The sequence below is a fragment of the Sarcophilus harrisii genome, chromosome 3 (assembly GCF_902635505.1).
Source record: "Sarcophilus harrisii chromosome 3, mSarHar1.11, whole genome shotgun sequence".
NCBI lineage: Eukaryota > Metazoa > Chordata > Mammalia > Dasyuromorphia > Dasyuridae > Sarcophilus > Sarcophilus harrisii.
Genome location: NC_045428.1, coordinates 544,489,264 through 544,510,576, shown reverse-complemented (window position 1 = coordinate 544,510,576; position 21,313 = coordinate 544,489,264). Strand labels below are relative to the sequence as shown.

The 21,313-nt window shown below is 39.2% G+C and overlaps 1 protein-coding gene across 29 annotated transcripts in view; it reads right to left on the bottom strand.

The window, feature by feature from the left end:
- The window catches only part of MACF1 (microtubule actin crosslinking factor 1), a 398,054-nt gene that overhangs the window by 84,265 nt on the left and 292,476 nt on the right, over positions 1-21,313 (bottom strand). For all 29 annotated transcript variants that reach the window (XM_031962224.1, XM_031962206.1, XM_031962223.1 and 26 more), the window contains one exon: positions 19,460-20,931. In XM_031962224.1, the coding sequence (XP_031818084.1) occupies positions 19,460-20,931 (1,472 nt within the window). The remainder of the gene's footprint in view (positions 1-19,459; positions 20,932-21,313) is intronic.

The window sequence follows — 21,313 nt, the reverse complement described above, 5'->3', positions numbered from 1 at the left end:
ACACATGAGGAACTTCAGGTTCAGAATACTAAAGCTACAGCCCTTGATTCCCTAGTTTGTGTCAGAGCTACCACTTGAACCCCAGACCTTTTGGCTTGAATTCCTGTGATCTTTCTCAACATTAGATCTCACATGTAATCTGATCCACAGCATTTTGGGCTTTGTTTTTATATAAAGACCTTAAAAAAAATTCTAATCAGAAAGTAAAGCCTATACAAAAATCAGAGTAGAAGGCATATCAAGGCATTTTCTTTTGGAAAGGCAGCAATTCTGGGCATATTAAGTGAAGGTACTTTGTCATCTTTGAGGGAGAAGGGAATTGTTAACATTCTTGAAACTTTGGTGGACCTCAGGATGATATAAACCTTTAGAAATGTTATTTCTATTCTATGCTTGTGAAACAGTAAATAAGGTGATGGTGTGGGAGTATGGCAGTTAAACAAGAGAGTTGAGCTCAGGGAGCTAGACTGATAGCAGCCAAAAACCAGGGTACAGGAAGAAGGAATTAATCACCTTCAGATAGGCCTTTATGTGTGTGACCTTCCACACACATAAAGGAGGCAGGAAATTTCTGTCCCTAGAACAAAAAGACTTCAAAAGGAGGCATCCCATCCAACATCTCCTTTCTGAGGTACAAGACCTTTTCAACCCAGAGGGTATAGAGGTTTTTATAGCTAGAGGAATACATGGCTTTGTTTACATATAATAATTTGGTACAGCTGAAATAATATTGCACCAGTAAGTCTTCTGCTTTCACTAGGGGAACCTTGAGGCCCTTCTATCAGTGAGATTATATGACACTTAACAGTTAAGATTATTTTAACAGGCCTCTTCAAAAATAATAGGGTTCTTTGGATAGGAAGAACAGGGGATTAAAATTAGGGACTGGGGATAGTGTTTATTATAAAGAATTATCTCCATGCCAACTTGCCAGCTTCATGACCAAAAATTCCTTTCCTGTTTTTCAGTAAGTCAAATACCAGTTAATTCAACTCTCTTATTACCCTATATATACACTCCCCTCCACTCCCATAATCCTAAATAAATGGGATTCCATTTAGGAAAGAGAGAAGATCATCTCTCTGTTATGTTCTGGTTCTGATGATATCAGGCATTTACTCATACACATCTTATTAAGATATTTGGAAATTATTACAGAAAGATTCCAAAGAGTACAAACCCCACACTTTCTAGTTGTAAAAACAAAACAAAAACTACCTCAAGGTCTACACCCTAAACCAAAGACTGTCTTGCTAGGAGCATGCTGCTTTTAGTGTGCAGTATGAATTTAGGGAGAATAAAGGAGGGACAGGTTTGGGGCCTCACCATTTTATTTTCTATCCTTTCCTAGGTTTCTCAGTGTTGGTATGTGGAATTCTGCCAGCAATAATCAGTGTTACTGAAATAAATGCCCCAAACAGTTTCCAGGCTTTTGTTACTCTGATAAATGCCAACCACCACCACCAAAAAACCTGTCTGGTTCACTTCACATCTAGAGATGTAAATTTTTTTCTAAAGAAAAAAACCCAAGCAGCTCAGAAGAACCTCTTTTGCTGCTTGCTCAGCTCCCATACCAAATATGAATACAGAGGCCAAACATCAAATTCATTTTCACTGAGTTGATTACACAGTTCAAAGAAAAATCCATTCATTTCAACATTCCAAGGGTGGAATTTGGTATCATATTTCTCTTCAGTAACTTTAGGTGTAAAGAAACCTCACCAGCCCTTCCTGCTGACTCCCTAATTAAAGCTAGCCAGCCAGTCAGCCAGCCTGGTAGAATCTCCTCCTTTTACCCCATAGAGCACACCATTTCCTTTTTCAGTTTAAGGCACTATGCCATTACCTGCTATAGAGATTTACCACAAGGAGTCTGATGACTCTTATTTAGATTCTCCTATTTCTTTTTAACCTAGAAGCCCAGGCATCCCTCTCTCCAAGGGGGATGGAGGAGTGGGTGTGAAGAACTAGTTGTGTCTTGTACCTATTTAATCTACAAAGCACCTTTCAACTGACAAATATAATATTTTATAAGTATTATTTAGTGGCAAATACTGGCTCCCAAGTCTAGGCCTGTACTTGTATAACATCACTCATTGTGATACTTATTCCAACTTTGGTGCAATAAAAAAGCACTAATGTCATTCTCTATGTGTCTACATCTCTGTAGAATGTTTGTGTCCTGTTTGTTCTGTGAGCTAGATTGCCAATTTAAAACAATACAGCATGAAATGAAGCTTGTTTTCAATGAGGTACCCTAAATTCGCTACCCAATCTCAACACCCTAACAAAGCCTTTCTGCTAAACACTATCCAGTTCTCATCAGCCCTGGAGCAAGCAATTATCAGATATTCTTGTGTATCCACAACTTCTTTCTTCCTAAACCTTTGTTGTAAAAGGTGATAGAGAATACTGCTGCTTTGACAACATAATACCAACCTAAATGCCTCAACTTATACATATTGTTGATATGGTATAGTTTCTAGGGAAATATAGAAGTGGTTTTGGGGTCCCCTGACCTTGGGGGACTTCTGTTTTAACAATAGGTGAAAACACTAACAATAAGTCAGTCCTAAATCTTCTAGCTTTGGAATCTGCCTCAGGATCAGGAAACTCCCACAGAGTGGTCTCAGGACCTGTTTTGATGCTAAGGACAATTATATCCCTTCCTTTTCTCTCTTATAGCAAATTTGTATAATTAGAACCATTTGGTCAGTAGAAGCCATGAGCCCAATACAAGTATCTCAGGGAACACAATGGTTTTCTACTCTAGATCTTAAAGATGTTTTCCTTTGTGTACCATTGCACAAAGACTCACAATTACTTTTTGTCCTTGAAGGGGCAAATCCAGGAGAATGTAACCCCCCACCAATGTACATGGCCAGTATGGGTTAGACGGTGTCTTGATCTGCAGCCATATAAACCCTTGACTTCCAGCCACCCTTCACCCCACGCAGGGCTATGAGAAGTTTCTCTGTTAAAAGACCCACACAGTCTTATCAATCTGTTAAGATCCCGAAAGATGAAGTAATCTCTTCTCCAGCTTTAGCCCTACCTAATGAAAGGTAAAGCCAAGCTTAGATCTCAGAATGTAAATTAGAATTTACATTCTAATGGAGGTGTCAACATATACATATACAAGCGCATACATATGTACAAAATGAATACAAGGTAGTTTGGGGGGGGGGAGTTCACTAACAACTTGCTTCTCAAAGAAACTTGGTGTCTTTGGGATGTCCCTCTTGAATTAGAGCCAGCTGAGGAAGTCTCTAAGCTCACCCTAAGCCAACCATTGAAGGTTCTAACCCTTGGCCAGGTTCGGAACATTTTTGCCCTCACACAGTTTTAGAATTAGGAAAAGGAATGAGAGTGAACATCTATATTGGCTCCAGGTATGCTTTTCATATTTTGCATGATCATGGGGTTATATGAAAAGGGGACTTTTGACAGCAAAAAAAGTTCTCCTATTAAATATTCAAGGGAAACAGGCTTGCAGATTTGGCTGCCCAGGCTGCTGCCCATTTACCCCTGACCATGATATCTTTACTTCCCAGTTAGGAAGAAAGGGGATATACCCTTTCTCCTTCTGTGTGGTTTCAAATACCATTATGTCAGCTTCTAATACCAACCCAGCCTTTACTCCTCAAATAAAGGGGGATGAGGTATTTAAGATTAGCTTTCTTTTCTTTTTTCTTTTCTTTTCTCTTCATTCCTCCTTCCTTCCTTCCTTCCTTCCTTCCTTCCTTCCTTCCTTCCTTCCTTCCTTCCTTCCTTCCTTCCTTCCTTCCTTCCTTTATCTTTATCTCTCTCTCTCTCTCTCTCTCCTTTTCTTTCTTGTTATTCATGAGAGATTTGTTCTTGGTATTTTCTCTCCAGCTCTCTTGGTGTCACTGTGGGCCAATGGGGATAACTCCTTAGTCTTTATCCAGGCTAGGGAACTCTGTGGGCAGTGGGGGCATTCAGGATTGTAGACTGTGCCCTCAGCATCCTCAAGGCAACCCACATATGTGACCTGATGCATTATTTACAAAAGTCCCTTTCCCAAGGTCACCATCCCCATCCTGGATGCCATTCCCCAGGGGAATAATAACCTGACTATCCTTTGTCTCCTTGCCAGAAAGATAATAATTATATGATATCATTCCAAAATTACTCTGGCAAACTTACTCATAGTGCTTCTACAACCACCTTCCTTGAAGCTTCTTCATAACCTCCTGAGAGTTAACATTCCAAATCCTGAAGCCAGCCAGTGGAAATTTCTCTATGGTCTACACTGAGCTATTCACTTAGAAAAAAAAAAATGCTCTCCAATCCCTTGTGAAACCTATTTTCACTAGTCACAAATCAGAAGAAACAAATAGATCTGTCAACCTTTACTAAACTCGTTTCTTGCACCCTAGGGTCATTTGAATGCTCCTTTCACTGTGTATAATATGGCCATTGCTTCAGACACTGCCCCCACCCCTTCAAGGAGAAAAAAGTGGGGATTTGGGGGAAAACAGTTTTTGGTATTTATCCTAGGAAAAGCTGTTTTGATAAGGGGCATTCATAATAGCCTCATCTTCCCTCCCCACCCCAGCCTTCCTCTGGGTGGGTTCCTAGCTACTGTTAGTAAACTACTTTTAATTATTCTTTTTGCTCATATTTGGCCCCTGCATTTTTAACCTACTTGTGAGATTTGTTTCCTCCAGGCTCCAACCTATGAACTTCCAACTATTTGTTCATCCTGAATATCATTGGTTGATTCTGACACCCAGCACCCCTCTGAATGTTGCTACGCCCATCTTGCCTCCCCCCTCCTCAGTCTGGACTCCCACTGGGGCTCCTTGCCCCTAATCAGCATGAAGCAGCTCCAGAAGATGAGGCCTCTGGCCCTTTGTCCCAAATGAAATTGGATTACAAACTTCTTGAGAGGGGAAAGTGATATGATATAGCTTCTAGGGAACAGTGGTTTTGGGGTCCCCTGACCTTGGGGAACTTCTGTTCTAACAATAAGTCAGTCAAATCTTCTAGCTTTGGAATCTGCATCAGGAAACTCCTATACCCAATCTGTCTGATTCTGACCACTGCTTAGTCAGATAGCTTCTGGACTCAGTAAACCCCCACAGATCAAACTCCTGAAACAAACTCCTTGAAACAAGATCACTCCTCACTTCATTGCTGATTAATAATCTTGTCAGTAATAATCTGGTCAAGAGAACCAAATTCTGGAGACCACTCCTTCCTACCTATGAGCCACAGAATTGGCATATCTATGATTGAAAACTGGATAAATGTATCTCCTTGCTTCTGTTTCTCTGTTAAATTTCTTTACAATTCAGCCCACTTTGTAATGGCATTATTATTGCAATAAAGCTTTGTTTCTTGGCTAAAGAGATGGGTTCAAGCCTGCAAATTCTTGAGACATCTTGTAATACTGGTCTGTGACCCCAAACTTTTGAGACCCCAAACTTTTGAAACCCCCTTCCCAATCTCAACACTATGATCTCTCTAATGCTTCAACTTATCAGAAAATATACCTTTTATGATCTCTCTTGTTTTACCCAGTTTCTGATTCCACAGGGAAATAAGCTGTGAAGATTTCAGATAAATCAATCAACAAACATTTATTATGTGCTTCCTCTCTATTCTAGGTCTTATGTTATGTGCTGAGGATACAAATCTTTTTCCTCACAGAATTTACATTCTAATGGAGGTGTCAACATATACATATACAAGCAAATACATATGTACAAAATGAATACAAGGTAGTTTGGGGAGGGAGTTCAATAATAGCTGGCGGCATCTGAAAAGGCTTCTTGTAGAAGGTGATGCTTAAACTGAGTTTTGAGAGAAACCAGCAATTTTAAGAGGTGGAAGTGAAAGATCAAATTACAGGCATGGGGTCCAGCCAGTATAAAAGCATGTATTAGATCTGTGTGAGGAACGGCAAGGAGGCCAGTGTATCTGGATCAAAGTGTAGTAAGAGGAATAAGCTAATAGGTAACTGAAAGACAGGAAGGGACAAGGTCATGAAAAGCTTTAAATGGCAAATAGAGGAATTATCCTAGAGGTAACAGAAAGCCATAGGAGTTTATGGAGAGAAGAAAAGAGAGGAGGTGAATGATCAGACTATATGAAAGATAGAATAAACTGGAAAGGGCTTGAGGCACAGGGACCAAAGAGGAGATTACTGAAATAGCCCTTGATAAGGAACTGAATTAGATTGGTGCCTTGTTGTAGATGGTTTTGCTTGAGGAACATTTGCATCTTATGGTTCATTTACTGACTTAACAGTTTAGCTTTTGAACAGGCAATATAATCCTTTTTTAAAATTTTAAAACAGATGAGGAGCTGAGTGAGTTACCCAGGGTCACAGAGCTAGTAAATGTCTGAGGGCAGATTTGAACACATAAAGGTGAATTCCAAGCAGTGCTTTCAATCCACTGCACTATCTAGCTTCTCCCTTAGTTCAAGCCCTCATCACCTCTAAAAGTAATCTATTTTACTTTGGCTTCCTTCCTAATTTGGCCTTGTCTTTTCCTACTTCAAACTAATCCTCCACATATCTGCCAGAGTTACTTTTAATTCTTAGATCTAATAATATTACTTCCCTACTCAAAAAACTTCTTTGGCTCCCAATTGTTTCTAGGATTGGATATAAGCTCTGTTGTCTTTTAAAGATCTTTATGACCCCATACCCAAAGAAAGAACACTGGGAAATGAATGTAAACTGTTTGCATTTTTGTTTTTCTTCCTGGGTTATTTCTACCTTCTGAATCCAATTCTTCCTGTGCAACAAGAGAACTGTTCAGTTCTGCACACATATATTGTATCTAGGATATACTGCGACATAGTTAACATATATAGGACTGCTTGCCATCTAGGGGAGGGGGTGGAGGGAGAGGGGAAAAATCGGAACAGAAGTGAGTGCAAGGAAAAATGTAAAAAATTACCCTGGCATGGGTTCTGTCAATAAAAAGTTATAATAATAATAATAAAAAAAGATCTTTATGACCTAGCTTCAGCTTATCTTTCCAGATCCATTACATATGACAGACCTTCATTTATTTTATCTTTACACAATATTCCCATCTCCCACTTCTATCTTTCAGCACTGGCCATCCCTCACAACTAAAATGAATATCCTTATCTCCACCTCTTCCCTAAAGACACAAAGTTTTTGCAGGAAGTCTTTCCTAACTTCTTCTCCCTTCCATTGTTAATGTTCTCTTTCCCTACTACCTTGTATGTAGCTACCTTGTTTTAAACTCTAGTAGCTAGGCCAAAAAAAAAAAAAAAACCAACACAAAACTTGGAAAAGAAAATTTGAGGTTAGAATCTATGGTACGTGCTAAGTAGAGGTCTTGCTATAAAACCAGACAGACATGCTTTCACTTCAGCCAATGAAAAGAATCAGATCAAATAATATAAAAGCTTAAACTTGTTTAAAAAAAAAAAAAAAAGCATAATCACAAGTAAGAAATGGGAGAGATATGGGTAGGTCCTCACTTATCAGAATAATATCTGGAAGTTTTCATTCCACTGAAAGCTCAGTATGAATCAACAGCTGTTTGGTGGCCAAGGGATCTTTGATAATTTAAGCTAATGGAATCTTTGGTTGCATCAAGAGGCACAATAGTAAGGCCTATGGAAGTGAGTTTTACGGTCCTTTGCTAAAGTCAGACCACATCTGGAGTCTTGTATTCCATTCTAGACAGTACTTTTTAGGGAATACACACTCAGCAGGGTGAGTGTGTCCAAGGAAAGGTGGCACTATGATGAAAGACCTTCTGATCACATCATATAAAGACTGCTCAAAGATACTAAAGATATTTTGCACAGAGAAGATTTGTGAGAGGGCAGGACAATTATCTGCAAGTATCAGAATAGTTCCTGTAGAGAAGAGGTTTTTATTTGGCTACAAAGGGCAAAACTAGATCTAAATGGATAGAAGTTTTAGAGAAATATATTTAAGACTGGAAAAACCTTCTAACTATATGACCTATCCATAAATAGAATGTGCTGTCTCAACAATGTAATGGGTCCCTCTTCTAAAAAATGAAACTTTAAAGGAAAAAAAAAAGCATTAAAAAAAATTACTATCCAAAGTCTAAGTGTAGGCTGATTATCATTCTCATATCATTGTATGTTCCTTAGAAGGATTAGAAATGATATGTAGGTAAAACACTGCCTGAATTTGTTTTTAGAAGATTAAATAGGCTAACCTTTTTCTAAAGCCCAGAATGGCTGTTTGTTCATTAGTTTGGATCTCAGCAATTTCCTGTTATCTTGGCCACTTTTCCAAAGAGATAAAGAGCCAGCCAGGTTTAGAACCACTATTAGGTTCTAGGCATAAAACCTATTGCACGACAGCCTTCTCTGATGGAATAGAATAATGGTGCAAATTCAAATAGAAGTGGATCGCTGCAGGCCAATCTTAAGAGTCTGGAAGGTTCTAGGATTGCAGTGGGAGAAATCTAGTCTACCTCATAGCAAAACATGCCTACTCTCTACATTATCCCTGAAAATTGGTTATCTAGCCTCAGTTTAAAGACCTCCAATAATTGGAGAACCATTGTCTAACAAGGAAATTACCCCACCAAACCAAACTAATTTATTTTTGATGCTAGGGAATGAATGAACAAGGTAAAAATTGTGTCTCTTTAGATATTATGAGCAGTATGAATTTGCTGTCTGGAGAACCTCTTGCACTTTTCCTTTTGTTTCAGAGAATTTCAGCCCACATTTCTGGGATTCAACTTCATCTGTAAAATTCAATTTTTGATCTCCAAAGTCTCTTTTGAACTCTAAGTTTCTATGATCCTAGAATTTTAAGGGAGATTAATATGATGGAATATAGGATGAATTTGGGGTTGGGAAGGCTAGAATTAAGAGGTGATTACAATAATACAAAAGTGACAAAACAAGAGCCTGAACTGAACTAGTTCTATAATAGTTAGCTAATGAACCCAATATTTCATGGTTTCTATATTGATAAGGTACTAATAATTCTTTTTTATTTTTTAAATGTGTGTGTGTGTGTGTGTAGGCAATTGGGGTTAAGTGACTTGCCCAAGATCACACAGCTAGGAAGTGTTAAGTGTTTGAGATCAGATTTGATCTCAGGTACTTCTGACTTCAGGGTTGGTGCTCTATCCATTTATACCACCTAGCTACTCCAGTACCAATAATTCTAACCCAAAGGAAGAGACAACTCAGGATATCACATGGAAAGTACAAAGCTCCAGGTAAACACCAGAGATTATATGGAAATCCACCTGCAAGCCCAATGTTTGGACGTTGAAGTATAATTTATTATCCTTTTTTTTTTTCAAAGTCTGTGAACCTACACTGACCATCCAATCAGACTTTTAACTTTTTGCACTTTTAACAAAGAATCCTTTGTTCTACACAGTGGAGCTGCCATCTCAATCGAGACAGTCTGTCTGATAAAATCACACTGGGTCTCAGTCTTCAGGTTGTATACTATAAACAGCTCATTGCTTCCAGCTGGTGATAGGGCTGATGCCATTCCACAACACACCCTACAAGAAGCAGCCGAGGAAAGACAGTTGATTGATACCCACAGCAGGAGTTGGGTATGTACAGCAGGGAATGGTGGGGTGGGGACTGGTCAAGCCATGGAGGGAATTCTTTCTTTGCTGAAATCAAGTGAATTCACCAAGACTTCTATTTAATTCTGTTGACTTACCCTGGGAAAAACTATTACTTAATTAAAACCTCAGAAGTGACTGATAAAGTCCTGGAGGTTGTTCAGAGTAGAAAATTTCATTAATAATTCTTACTGTTTGGGGCAGGGGTCCTCAAACTATGGCCCACGGGCCAGATGCGGCAGCTGAGGATGATTAATCCCCCTCACCCAGGGCTATGAAGTTTCTTTATTTAAAGGCCTACAAAACAAAGTTTTTGTTTTTACTATAGTCCGGGCCCCCAACAGTCTGAGGGACAGTGAACTGGCCCCCTATTTAAAAAGTTTGAGGACCCCTGGTTTGGGGGATCTAGAGAAGCTGTTATTGAAGTATCTACCTCTGTAACTTTAGAATCCTTATTTATAGAGTTAGGACCTTAAATGCTTTTTAATCCAATTCCCTTGTTTTAGGAGTGGGAAAAATGTTGAATGTTATCAAAAATCACATGGGTAACTAAAAGATTCAGAATTTGAATCCAGATCTTTCCTGATCTCAGATCCACTCTTTAAACTGGACCAAATCATCCTGCCATCTAGGGGAGGGGGTGGGGGGGGTAAGAGGTGAAAAATTGGAACAAGAGGTTTGGCAATTGTTAATGCTGTAAAGTTACCCATGCATATATCCTGTAAATAAAAGGCTATTAAATAAAAAAAAAAATAAAATAAAATAAACTGGACCAAAATTTTTTCCTCAAAATCGAAGACAAATGGGTTAGACTGAGGTTTCAAGGTAATTCTTATCTAACAATTTCCAAATTTATGATAAATAACCTGGAAGGCATTTTGAACAAGTAATATCTGGAATCGGGCTATGTTTCCCCAATTACTTCTAAGCAATTGGACAAAACAAGCACTCATTACAGAGTTGCCATTGAGTAATGCCATTAAATACACCGGCAAGTGACCTTCTACAAAGCTACTCAAGAATTAACATCCTTTTCAAACAACAAATAGGAATTCCCACATTTCACTGCAATTATTTTCAAAGTCACCCAGTTCTCAATGGCCTTAAAACAAACTTTCTAAAGCATAAAGCTATCAGTCTTAGCACTTTTTCTGCCCTGACCTTGGCTTTTCATGTTACCCCTATCATTTAAAAAACTCCAAAAATCTGTGCATGTGAGTAATTATAACCAAAATACACAAAATGTTTTATTAGGTGAGCTAAATGAAAGAACCTGACAGGTTTTTTAATTGAACTTTGATGGTCATTAAAGCAAGGTTAGGCAAGAAAAAAAAAATACCCCAAAGGAAGCTTTCATTAGGAGGCTCCTTGCGCTTCAAGAAAGAACCTGCCTGTTATTCACAGTTGCATTGATCCTCACTCAAAATTACATTTTGAATTGGTCCAACTATAGAAAATCACCAGCTTGAATCTAGGATTGGAAACAATAAGAAATTTTGAAAAGCCCCTAGGATTCTGTGTTCTGCAACTTTTTAGAGTCTGAGTTAACATTTATTTTTTGGGAGGGGGATCCCCATCATGGATGAGGACAAGTATCAGTAAAGGTAGGTAGGAACTAGAGGAAGAAGACAACTTTCTTCCTATATCTGATCTTTTCCAACCAGGGCAGCTGAAACCTGGGAAAGCTTAGACCAAGTGGCCTGACAGAAGACTTGGTGTAATGACCTGACATGACTCACTTTAAGACTCATTTGTTCCTGGCAAATCACCCAACTGTGAAGAAAAAGAATCACAATTCTCAGCGGCTTATGAATCTTTTCTAGCTCATTGTTTATCACTTGAGTGCCAGCAGTTTGACTTAGAAGTTATTAGGACACGGCTCTGTTCTGTCTGCTCCAGGAGATAGCGTACTGCCTTCAAATCTTGCCTCAAACACTTATTTGCTCTGTGATTCTGCATAGGTCACTTAGCCTCCCTGGGCCTTGGGGACAAGAAATACCATTCAGTAGGTCTTATTTTCTTTCCTCATCTCTAAAATAAGGGGTAAGACTAACATCTCAGGTCCATTCAACTTCTAAACCTAGGATGCCATGTAAATTCCCAGCTCTAGCCTGAGGCCAAAAATGAGTCATTTCCATATGTAGAGAGAACCCAAGTCTCTCTTTCTAAGAGCTAAATCTATCTATGTTTATCTTTAACTTCTAAAACATGTCCCACCAAACAATGGAGCAGAAGTCTCATCAGGGACAGACTAGTTTCCCTTCTGATGTTTTTGGGACTTTGTATAGGCTGTCTCCCTGAACTCTACCTGACCTCAAGTTCCACTTCTTATAATCTTTGTTTTCTTCAAAGGACCGTTCAGATGACACTTCTTACTTTAGGCCCTTTTTCATTCTCCATTAGAACTAATGCTCTTGACATCCTGGAGTTCCTTTGTTTTTGTTTGTCTGCAATGTCTCTTAGAGAGTAGAGATCATCTCATCGTGGCTGTTACATCCCTAAAACCTAGCCTAGGGGTTTGCATATAACACATACTTAATACTTATTAGATTGAATCCAATGGCTAACTAGTACTCAGAATAAATTTCCCTTTTCTCTACCTGCTAAAGTTTCTTCTTTTCCTTAAGGATCAACACAGATATAATCTTCTCTAAAAAGTCTTCCTAGACTTACCTTCCATCAAGTTTTCTCCCAAACCCTACCCAGAAGAATGTGATACTCTTACTCTTCAAATTTCTCAACGCATTCTGGTTAGAACTTCCCAGTTTCCTTTGTATTCTTGTTATGGATATACATGTGAATTCCCCTAAGAGATTCTATAAACTCCTGAAAGACAGGATCTGATTATTCTTCTCTTTACATCCAGAGTTCCTAGCACGGAACTCTGCTAATACCTAGCACGGTATTTTACACATAATGTGAACACTTAATATTGATTGAATTTGAATTTTTTCTTTCATATGCAAAAACTACACATCTATGAATTTTATTTGCAACAGATGAATTTCTAAACTCAAACTGTGCTTGATCTTTTCTTAATTCCAGCATCTCTCAAAACTTCCCCTTCTATCCAGTTTCCCAGACAGTGCTATATGAAATCCATCAGAGCTTTCTTGGCCACCTACTCTTTCATCCTGTTTGTTTTCCTTGGGTGGGGATTGGATAGAAGTGATACCTTTAAGATGATGTAACAGCTGGAAGGAAAGGCATGTTGCTTGTCTTGCTGAAGTTTAAAATTCCAGCTGATACTACTTTAATCAAGTCTGAAAATGTTTCAATGAGGAAAAATATCATCATACTCTCTTCTTATGCCTTCTCCCCACCCAGTTGCTCAGGTTTTGGAGTAGGAAGGGAGGCTGTAGCGGGCAATGAAATTCTTTGGGGAGTCACATAAAGATTAAAAATATCACCAGCTGGACTGTGAGATCAGTCTGTAGTAAAGAACAACTGACAGCCTATCCCCTCCCAGAAGGCACAGAGCAGTATTCCCTAAAATATTTCCACAGAGGAAGTTTTGTATCTGTTCCACTAATCCAACACCAACAAAGCTATCAATGCTGGGGAGAGCTTTTATCCCCTCGCTATACTGGAAAATCAATCTGGGTAGGCAAGTTTGCAGGATTATGGAATTTAAAGAAGGAAGGCGCCTTCTAGATCATTCTGTCCTAAATTTTTCAAGAGAAAAGTGAAACCCAAAAAAGGGAAAGAATTTGCCCAAGATCCCAGGACCACATGGCAGAATAAGGATCAGCTAGCTAATTACCAAGCTCAAGAGGAACTCCTAATTTCTTGAAGGAGACTCCTGGAAAGCAAAGAAGGGAAGGTTTTCCTAAGGGTCTAGACTAACCTTGCACTAACTGATTTGCTGATAAACAAGCTCACAGTCAGATTATTGGTATTGATTTCTGTGTAAATATTTAATCTAATCTTCAAACATCTAATGCTAGTATATCCTCAGGTTTCCTCAAGGTATGTGTCAAGTTTCTTCCTGGAGTATTACTTTGACAATAGTTCTACTGTAGTCACATTAATCTGTACTCAAAATAACAGAAGACAAAATAGGCCAGATATCTTTCTGGCTATTTTGGAAAAAGAAGTTCCTTTCTCCAGATACTTCACCCCAAGAATGGGGCAATCAAGGGCATTTAATTCAAGCAGAATAAAAGCTCTTCCTTTCTTGGCTGCTAGAGCAGGAAACATCTAGGTGTCTAATTGTGATGATCTTTACCAAATTCTCATATTGATCCTTCCTCAAGGGAAAAGAAAAGTGCTCTTCTAATTTTTAGCTCCCCAGTGCAGCTTCTGGTAAGCTGCAAGAATGTTAATGAGTTAATAAAGTCCTTGTAATTATTTGAAAGGCTGGATTGTATCCCTTTGCAGACTGGGAGCACCACTTTGTCAGCATCACTTCAGCCTCTTTTTCTTAAAGATCAGGGGCTTATAGACAATATAGTGACTTCTTTCTGAGGTCACTTGTGGCTCTAAAGTTCTCTGATTTTGTGATAAGTCCTCATGCAGCCTTGTCTTCCAAGTAGCATAAAAGGAGATGGAAGTATTTATAATCTCATTTTTGTTAAATTTTGGCTTCAAAATACTTTGAAGGAGGGGAATTCAGGAGTAAAAAAAAAATAGTGGGAAAATAATATGCCTGGAAATCAGGAAATATGACATGATTTACCAGTTGTATGATCTTGGAATGAGTTCTTTCTTTTCTCTGGGCCTCAATTTCCCTATAATGCAAAATGAAAGGGTTGTATTCAAAAAATTCTTTTGTGGTTCTTTGGCTCTATGGCTTAATTACAAGAAAAGAAAATGAAGTGACAGGTGTGACTAGGGAGTGGGGTTTTTAATGCAGGAAAGCCTGAAGGTGGGAGAAATAAGAAATGGGAAAGAGCTCAAAAGATACAGGTTTAACCACTGGCTTTGCACATTTGGATGAGCCGCTTACTTTTACAGAGTCTCAGTTTCCTCAACTCTAAAGGGAGGGAACTAGATTAGACTGGATGATCTCAAGGATCTCAGCCTGCTCAAAATTCTTTGAACTAGACAAGACTCCTTTTCTTAGTGTGTTGGTCAGACTGACTTCAAGAAGTCAGCCTTTTCAGGAGACAGAACTGCCCTCCAGGGCATCTGGATGAGAATATCAGGAGTCCTGAAGCTTGACCTCCCTTACAAAGTATTTCTACTCTGACCAGAACATTGAGGTTTATATATATGGCTGACTCAAAAACTTTAAAAAGGGTTACTAATTTAGAGATGTGATGGATCACATGAGGTTGGAATTGAGGTATGATAGGAAGGATAATTTAAGCTCTAGATAGAGCAGCATCAGCCTGGGGAAATTCCACAGTGAGAATTACTTTTTTATTATTACAATTTGGCTCAATTTCTTCCACAAATCTGGAGTCTTTTCTCCACCTTTCTCAGGAAAAGTCATCCTAGGCACACTCTTCTGACACATAAGCTTCAATAAGATCGCTTTGTATACCAGAAGTTCCCTTCCCTTCAGCTAGCCCAGAAACTGGGCTTTCCACTTTTGTCTGAAAAAGAATTTCACAAATTATTATTAACAGCTAGCATTTATATAGTACCTCTATGTGCCAAGCACTATGCTAAGTGCTTTCAAAATTATCTCATTTGATCCTTACAACTATCTTGGGAGTTAGATGCTATTATTATTATTTTCATTTTACAGTTGAAGAAACCAAAGCAGGATTCACACAGTTGGTAACTGTCTAAAGCTAAATTTGAATTCAGGTATTCATGACATCAGACCTAATAATCTATCTGCTACACCATTCAGCTGTCTTATTATTGATGATGAGAAAGTTGAGTTTCTAGGGGAAGTGACCAAGATCATAAGAGCAGAAAAAAACAAAGTTGGGATTTAAATTCAAGTCCTCTGCCTTGAAATCAAGTGGTCTTTTCACTATCCAATCTGTTTTTTTCTATTCAACAACAGACTCCTATGGGAGTACACATGAGGCCCTATGTTAGGTATATAATAATAAAACATAATATAATAATAAAATTATAGTTTCTGCCCTTAAGAACTTCACATTTTACCAAGGTGGGAATTAAGATACATATACAAATAAATATGATGCCAAAATAAAATATGATGGGGCACAGGAGAAATCTGGGAAGGAAGAAATTACTTCCACTAGGGACCATGTGAAAGTAATAAAATAAGGGAAGTAAAAGTTGGTGAGAGTTACTTGGAAGTTGCCATTTGAATTGGATCTTGGAGGAAGAGGCAAAGAGAAGGCAGAACTCTTTTCTAGGGGCATGACAGATGGTATGTATGATTGAACTGAGGCAAGAAGGGACAAGACAAGATGAGAGTACAGCGGAGAGTATAATTTGGGCCATAGTATATAAAAGGGTATCTTATCAATAAATTCTGGGAAGAAAAGGTGGAGCCAAATTGTAGAAGGCTTTATATGCTGCACTAAGCTACTTCTTTTTTTGTTGTCTACCCAGAAGGGAGCCAGTGAAGTTATTTAAGCAAGGAAGGATTATAATCACTCAATTATTTCGGTAGCAGATGCAAGATAGACAAATATTCAATATCCTCATTTGAGGTTTCTGAAATGGTTCTTTTATTCTATTAAGAGCAGGTTGACTTAGCAGACATAGGTATAAGAAGATCATGGCCTATTCAGAGTGAAGAAAGCAGTGTGGTATAGGAGAAACAGCACTAGATTTGGAATCAGAAGACCCGAGTTCTAATCCCCATTTTGTCCAATTCGAGTCTATGTGGCAAGTTGCCTAATCTTTCTGGGTCTCAGTTTCATCATCTGTAATATGAGGGGATAGACTTTATGATCTATGAGATCCCTTCAAACTCTAAAAGTCCTATGCAACATTTCACATCAAGCAGATCTGATGCCTAGATGCAAGTCATTATGCTGCAACAATGTGGGAAAATGCCTGTTTCAGAGATAATGACTTTTCAGTTTTTCCCGTCTCTGAAAAGGAAATAGTTCTTCTCACAGAACTATTGAGCTTTTGAAAGGTATTTCATGACTTCAGGGATTCACTAGCACTGCCTCCATGGCTTTAAATCAATTCAGCAAGTGTGTATGGAGGGGGCCCAAAAGAAAGGGTTGTCCCAAATTAAACGAGACTCTATCCATTCTCAATTGATTCCATAAGGGGCTAGTCTGGTAACCTCAGATTCAGGGATTTCAGATCCAATATATGTATATCTTCTCCCTTTTAAGACTGATTCAATTCTGAGATCCTGATCCTCATTCAAAAAAAAAAAAAAAAAGATGGTGAAACCTCAAAGCTAATATTGGACTTGATGTTTGTATCCCAGTTCTATTCCATTCCATTAAAAACATTAGTTAGAAACTCAAAGCAGGAATCATATTTTTTGACCTTGGTGTGGAAGAAGAATAAGTTGCTAACTAAAATTCATTAACTAAAGAATTAGATCTTCATGTAATAAAAATGAATCAAAACATTGTGACTCAGTCCTCAGAATGGGCCCAAGAAGAACTTCCTTTCATTCGTTCTCTAGAGGTCCATGAGGATTGACATATATGTTCTCCCCAACCCCCACCACTCCTTTCATTGTTCTAACTTCCCCTGAGCTCAATATGAACCGGGCAGTGACTGAGCGGGAGGAGATTTGAAGCCCTCTAATGGCCTTAAATTCCTACTAGGTTCGAAGTATTTCTTATTTGTTCATTTACTCAAAAGAAATACCATTGACTTCACCCTTATTTTTCACTGTCTTAAGACATTTCTGTTCTTACTCAGGAGGAGAGACTGTCTTCCCTTGCATTTATATCCTGGTCCTGGCCAACAAGACTATGTCTTCTGGCAGAAAAGATGATTTAAGCCTCAAAGCCAGGAATAATCCCAACCTTAAGACCTACAATAGGCCTTTCCTGCAACCTTAAAGAAGTGCTCTCTACCTTTTAAAGTCACTACTAGTGACTTTAATACTAGTGACTTCAATACTCCAGAATATAGTTGTGAATCTTAAAAGTAAAAAGGAGTCTTATTTGGTTAACATAGCACTTTAAAATTTATAACTGTATTCTTCAAAATAATCCTATGAAGAAGGGAGTACAAATAATATCTACAGGTATTAGATGAGGACGAAGACTTGGGGAGGTAAAATCATTTGCCCAGAGTCACAAAGATATTAAGTGTCTGAAATCTTATTTGAACTCAGATCTTCCTTGCTGCCCTAATGGATTTTACTGCACTAAGTTGCCTAGCACTGTGCCTCCTCCAGACAAAATACAAAGGTTTAATACAATACAGTGTCTGACCTCAAGGCGTTCACAATTTAGTATAAGGATAGGGATACATGCGTGCGCACACACACACACACACACACACACAATCCCTTACAAAAACATCTGCTAGCTGTCTGCTCACTACCGAGTTGTAGCTTTCCCAAGTCCAACCGTCCAATCCTTCAGCTGGGCATGCCTCTATTTCCTTTGGGGTTACAATAAGAGAGACAACCCACCAGTCAGGAAGGAGATTTGAGGGAGTGTGATATGAGAAGTGTTAACTGGAGGAGCCACTAGCTGGGGGGACAGAAGTGAGACCCTAGGGAACAAGATCTCTCATGTTATAATGCTCACTGGGAAGAAGATAGCAGAATCATCAATCAGCCGAGGCATAAACAGAGACAGAAATTCATTCACTGCAAAGATCCCACATAGACACAATGCGGATTAATAGCCAGGTCCAAAGGAAGGGTCATTCTAAATCAAAGCTCCTGACTTTTGCATATTTAGTGCAGCATTAGTTAAAGACCAGTCTAATTTCCCCTACTTTCTTACTGAAGTTTACAAAAGCTGTTCAAACCAATTACAGCAAAGGACCAAAGTGCCCAAGGAAACAGTCATTCCTATTAGAAAATTAGCTGATTTCTCATTTCAAGTTATAAAATCAAAAGGCATACCACTGGCTTTTATAAATAATCTCTGAAATAAAAGACAAGACTTAGAACTTAACAAGAACTTCGAACTGGATTTAGGAGATCCCAAATCCAGAGTTGGTTATTTTGAAAAAGAGAAAAAGAAAAGAATCAATCTCAGGGCAGAAAAGAACATTCAGTGTAATCCTTTAGTGCTCAACTCTGTTAAGTCATCATATGGCTTTTTACAGGTCTTTTAAGGTGAGGGGGAACTCACCAAATTCCAAGGCAACTCTTTTCACTCTTGGGTAGCCCTAAGAAGTTTATCTTCACCCTATTGCTCTTTGTTGGGCTTCTGAGGTCAAGCAGAACAAGTCAGATCCTTCTTCCTTGTGATAACACTAACAATGCTTGAAGATAACAATGATGTATGCTTTCTTAGTCAGGATAAAGACCTTGCCAATTCCTTAAACTACTCCCAAATGCCATGATCTTGAAACCTTCACTTTCCTGGTCACCTTTCTCTGGCTGCTCTCCAGATTGTCAGTCTCCTTCCTTAAATGTACCTGAGTCAGGATAAAATTCCTCAAAGTGCTCTGAGGGAACAGAGGTCAGAGGAACTCTTACCTCCCACGGTCCAGGCACAATGGTGCTCTTAACAGACTGAAACCGTATTAGGTTTTTTGGATGCCACATCACATTACTGACTCATATTAAGCTTCCAGTTTAGAAGAACTGCCAACTCCCTCCTGTACCACTTAAAACTCCTGGAGGAATTTTATCTTTTTTACAATATGGTCTGGTAGTAAGAGGCAAGGAGAAGCAGAAGGCTTTCCAGAAATACTTAATTTCTCTTTACAGTCAGTTTCTAACTGGTATTAGGATCTTGATACAAGAAAGGAAAAGATTGTTCAAAGAACTAAAAGATTAAAAAAAGGGGAGGGGGAATTAAAGAACTCAACATTTCACTTACTTTAAAATCTGCCAGTTGTTGGTTGATGGTGTCTACTTCAGTCCCTACCACCCACTGAAGGGCTTCCCCCTCCTCTGCTGCAGTGGTCATGTCGGTGAGCTCTTTTAGCTTGCTATAGAAGTCTCCCACTCTGGCCAAGGTCAGCTCTAGCTGCTCTTGGCGAGTTTTGCCCCTCTCTGTGAGTTTGCCACACTGTTTGTTCAAGGCTTCCAGTTCTCTCTTAAGTCCTAACAAGTCTAGACTTCCTTCTTCTTCTAGCATTTGTCGGCACTCTCCTTCAGAGGCCTCAATGTCTGATTTCAGGCCCTGAATTTTGCTGAGGAATAGACGAACATCTTCAATTTGGGACTGGAGGCTGTCAATGTCTCTGCCAATGGCACGCATGCTATCAAGTTCATCATCGAGGTCAGCCAGCTGAGAGAACATCTCTCTGACCCGACAATGGAACTGGCCAATGCCCTCGAGCTTATTTTCCATTGAAATAAAGCTGCTGTTCACTCTTTCTTTGACATCCCTAAAGTCTTGCTCGGTGATCTCAGCTTGGTGTAGAAGTTGGGAAGCATCAGACCCCTGTGGGGCATCTGCAACCAGGCCCTGAGTGAAGTTCTTGAGATAGTCAACCTGTGGCTCCAAGGCTTGCAGCACTTCCTGTTGAGCTCTCAACTTTTCCAGGTTCTTATTACTGCAGGCTTGAGAACCCAGGGCATCAAAGATCTCAAGCTGGTGTTTGGCCCCATCAAGCTTCTTTTCAATGTTTTTAAAGTTATCTTGAAACTCTTTGAGCCTCTGAGTCATCTCTTCAAGGCACCCCATTTTGGCTTGTAGTTCTTCTGTGATGGCATCCATGTTTTGATTGATCTCCGCCTTTTCATCTCGGATATCATCTTCATCCGTCTGAGAAGAGTTAATGAGGATGTCAGCAGCACTGTTCAACATTTCCAGCAGGGATCGGCGCTTTTCTACATCAGTTAGCATGGCTTTGGACCTTAAAAGATGAGACTCTAACTGGACTGGATCTAGGGTCACCTTTAGGTCAGACATTTTGGACTGGCAATCCTCCATCCATGGGACAAGGTCTTCCACGTGCCACTGGTATTTCTGGGCCTTCTGCATGCAGTCCTTGAGCCTGGAGTGTCTGTCTGCCGCCTTTCTATTAAGCTCCTCCCAGTGGCTTCTGAGATCTGCTAGCCGACTTTGCAAAGTGGTCTTCTCTTGCCCGGGATGCACAGAGAGAAGCAGAGATTCCCCCTCGGCCAGGATCACTTCATAGGAGCCACTATGCTGCTTTAGGCTCTTCTGAAACTCTTCTTGTTCCTGAAGCTGACAGTGCAGCCGGTCTGACTTGGCTGAGATCGGGGAGGTCTTCGCCTGCTGACTTTGTTTGTGGTCCAGCCAGGTCCTCAGCTCATCAAACATTTGCTGGAATTGCTGGGTGCTGGCAAGGGCTGTTTGCAGTCTGTTCATGCGATCAGCTGAAATGAAATTTAAGTTACTCAAGGCTGTTGAAGGTATTTTAAATAAGTCTACTGAGTATAAAAGTTCTAATCTAATGAACCGAAGTGGGAATTGAAATTTTCCCAAGAAAAAAGCAATAGGTTTAGAACAAAGCCCTGAGAGGGAGGAGAGATAAGTGTCCTGGTGATGCTTTGTACCCTTCAATGGTGTATGAGAGAAGATAAATTTATGTGAATGAGAGAAGAGGGCATAATTAACAATTCTAGGAGCATTAAGTCTCTTATCTTGACTGCTAAAAGTACATTTGTGGGTATATAAAATTTAGAAGTGAAAGAAATTTTAGAAAAATCAACTAGCCTAGCAAAATTCTTCTTTTTTTTTTTTTAACAAGAAAAAACT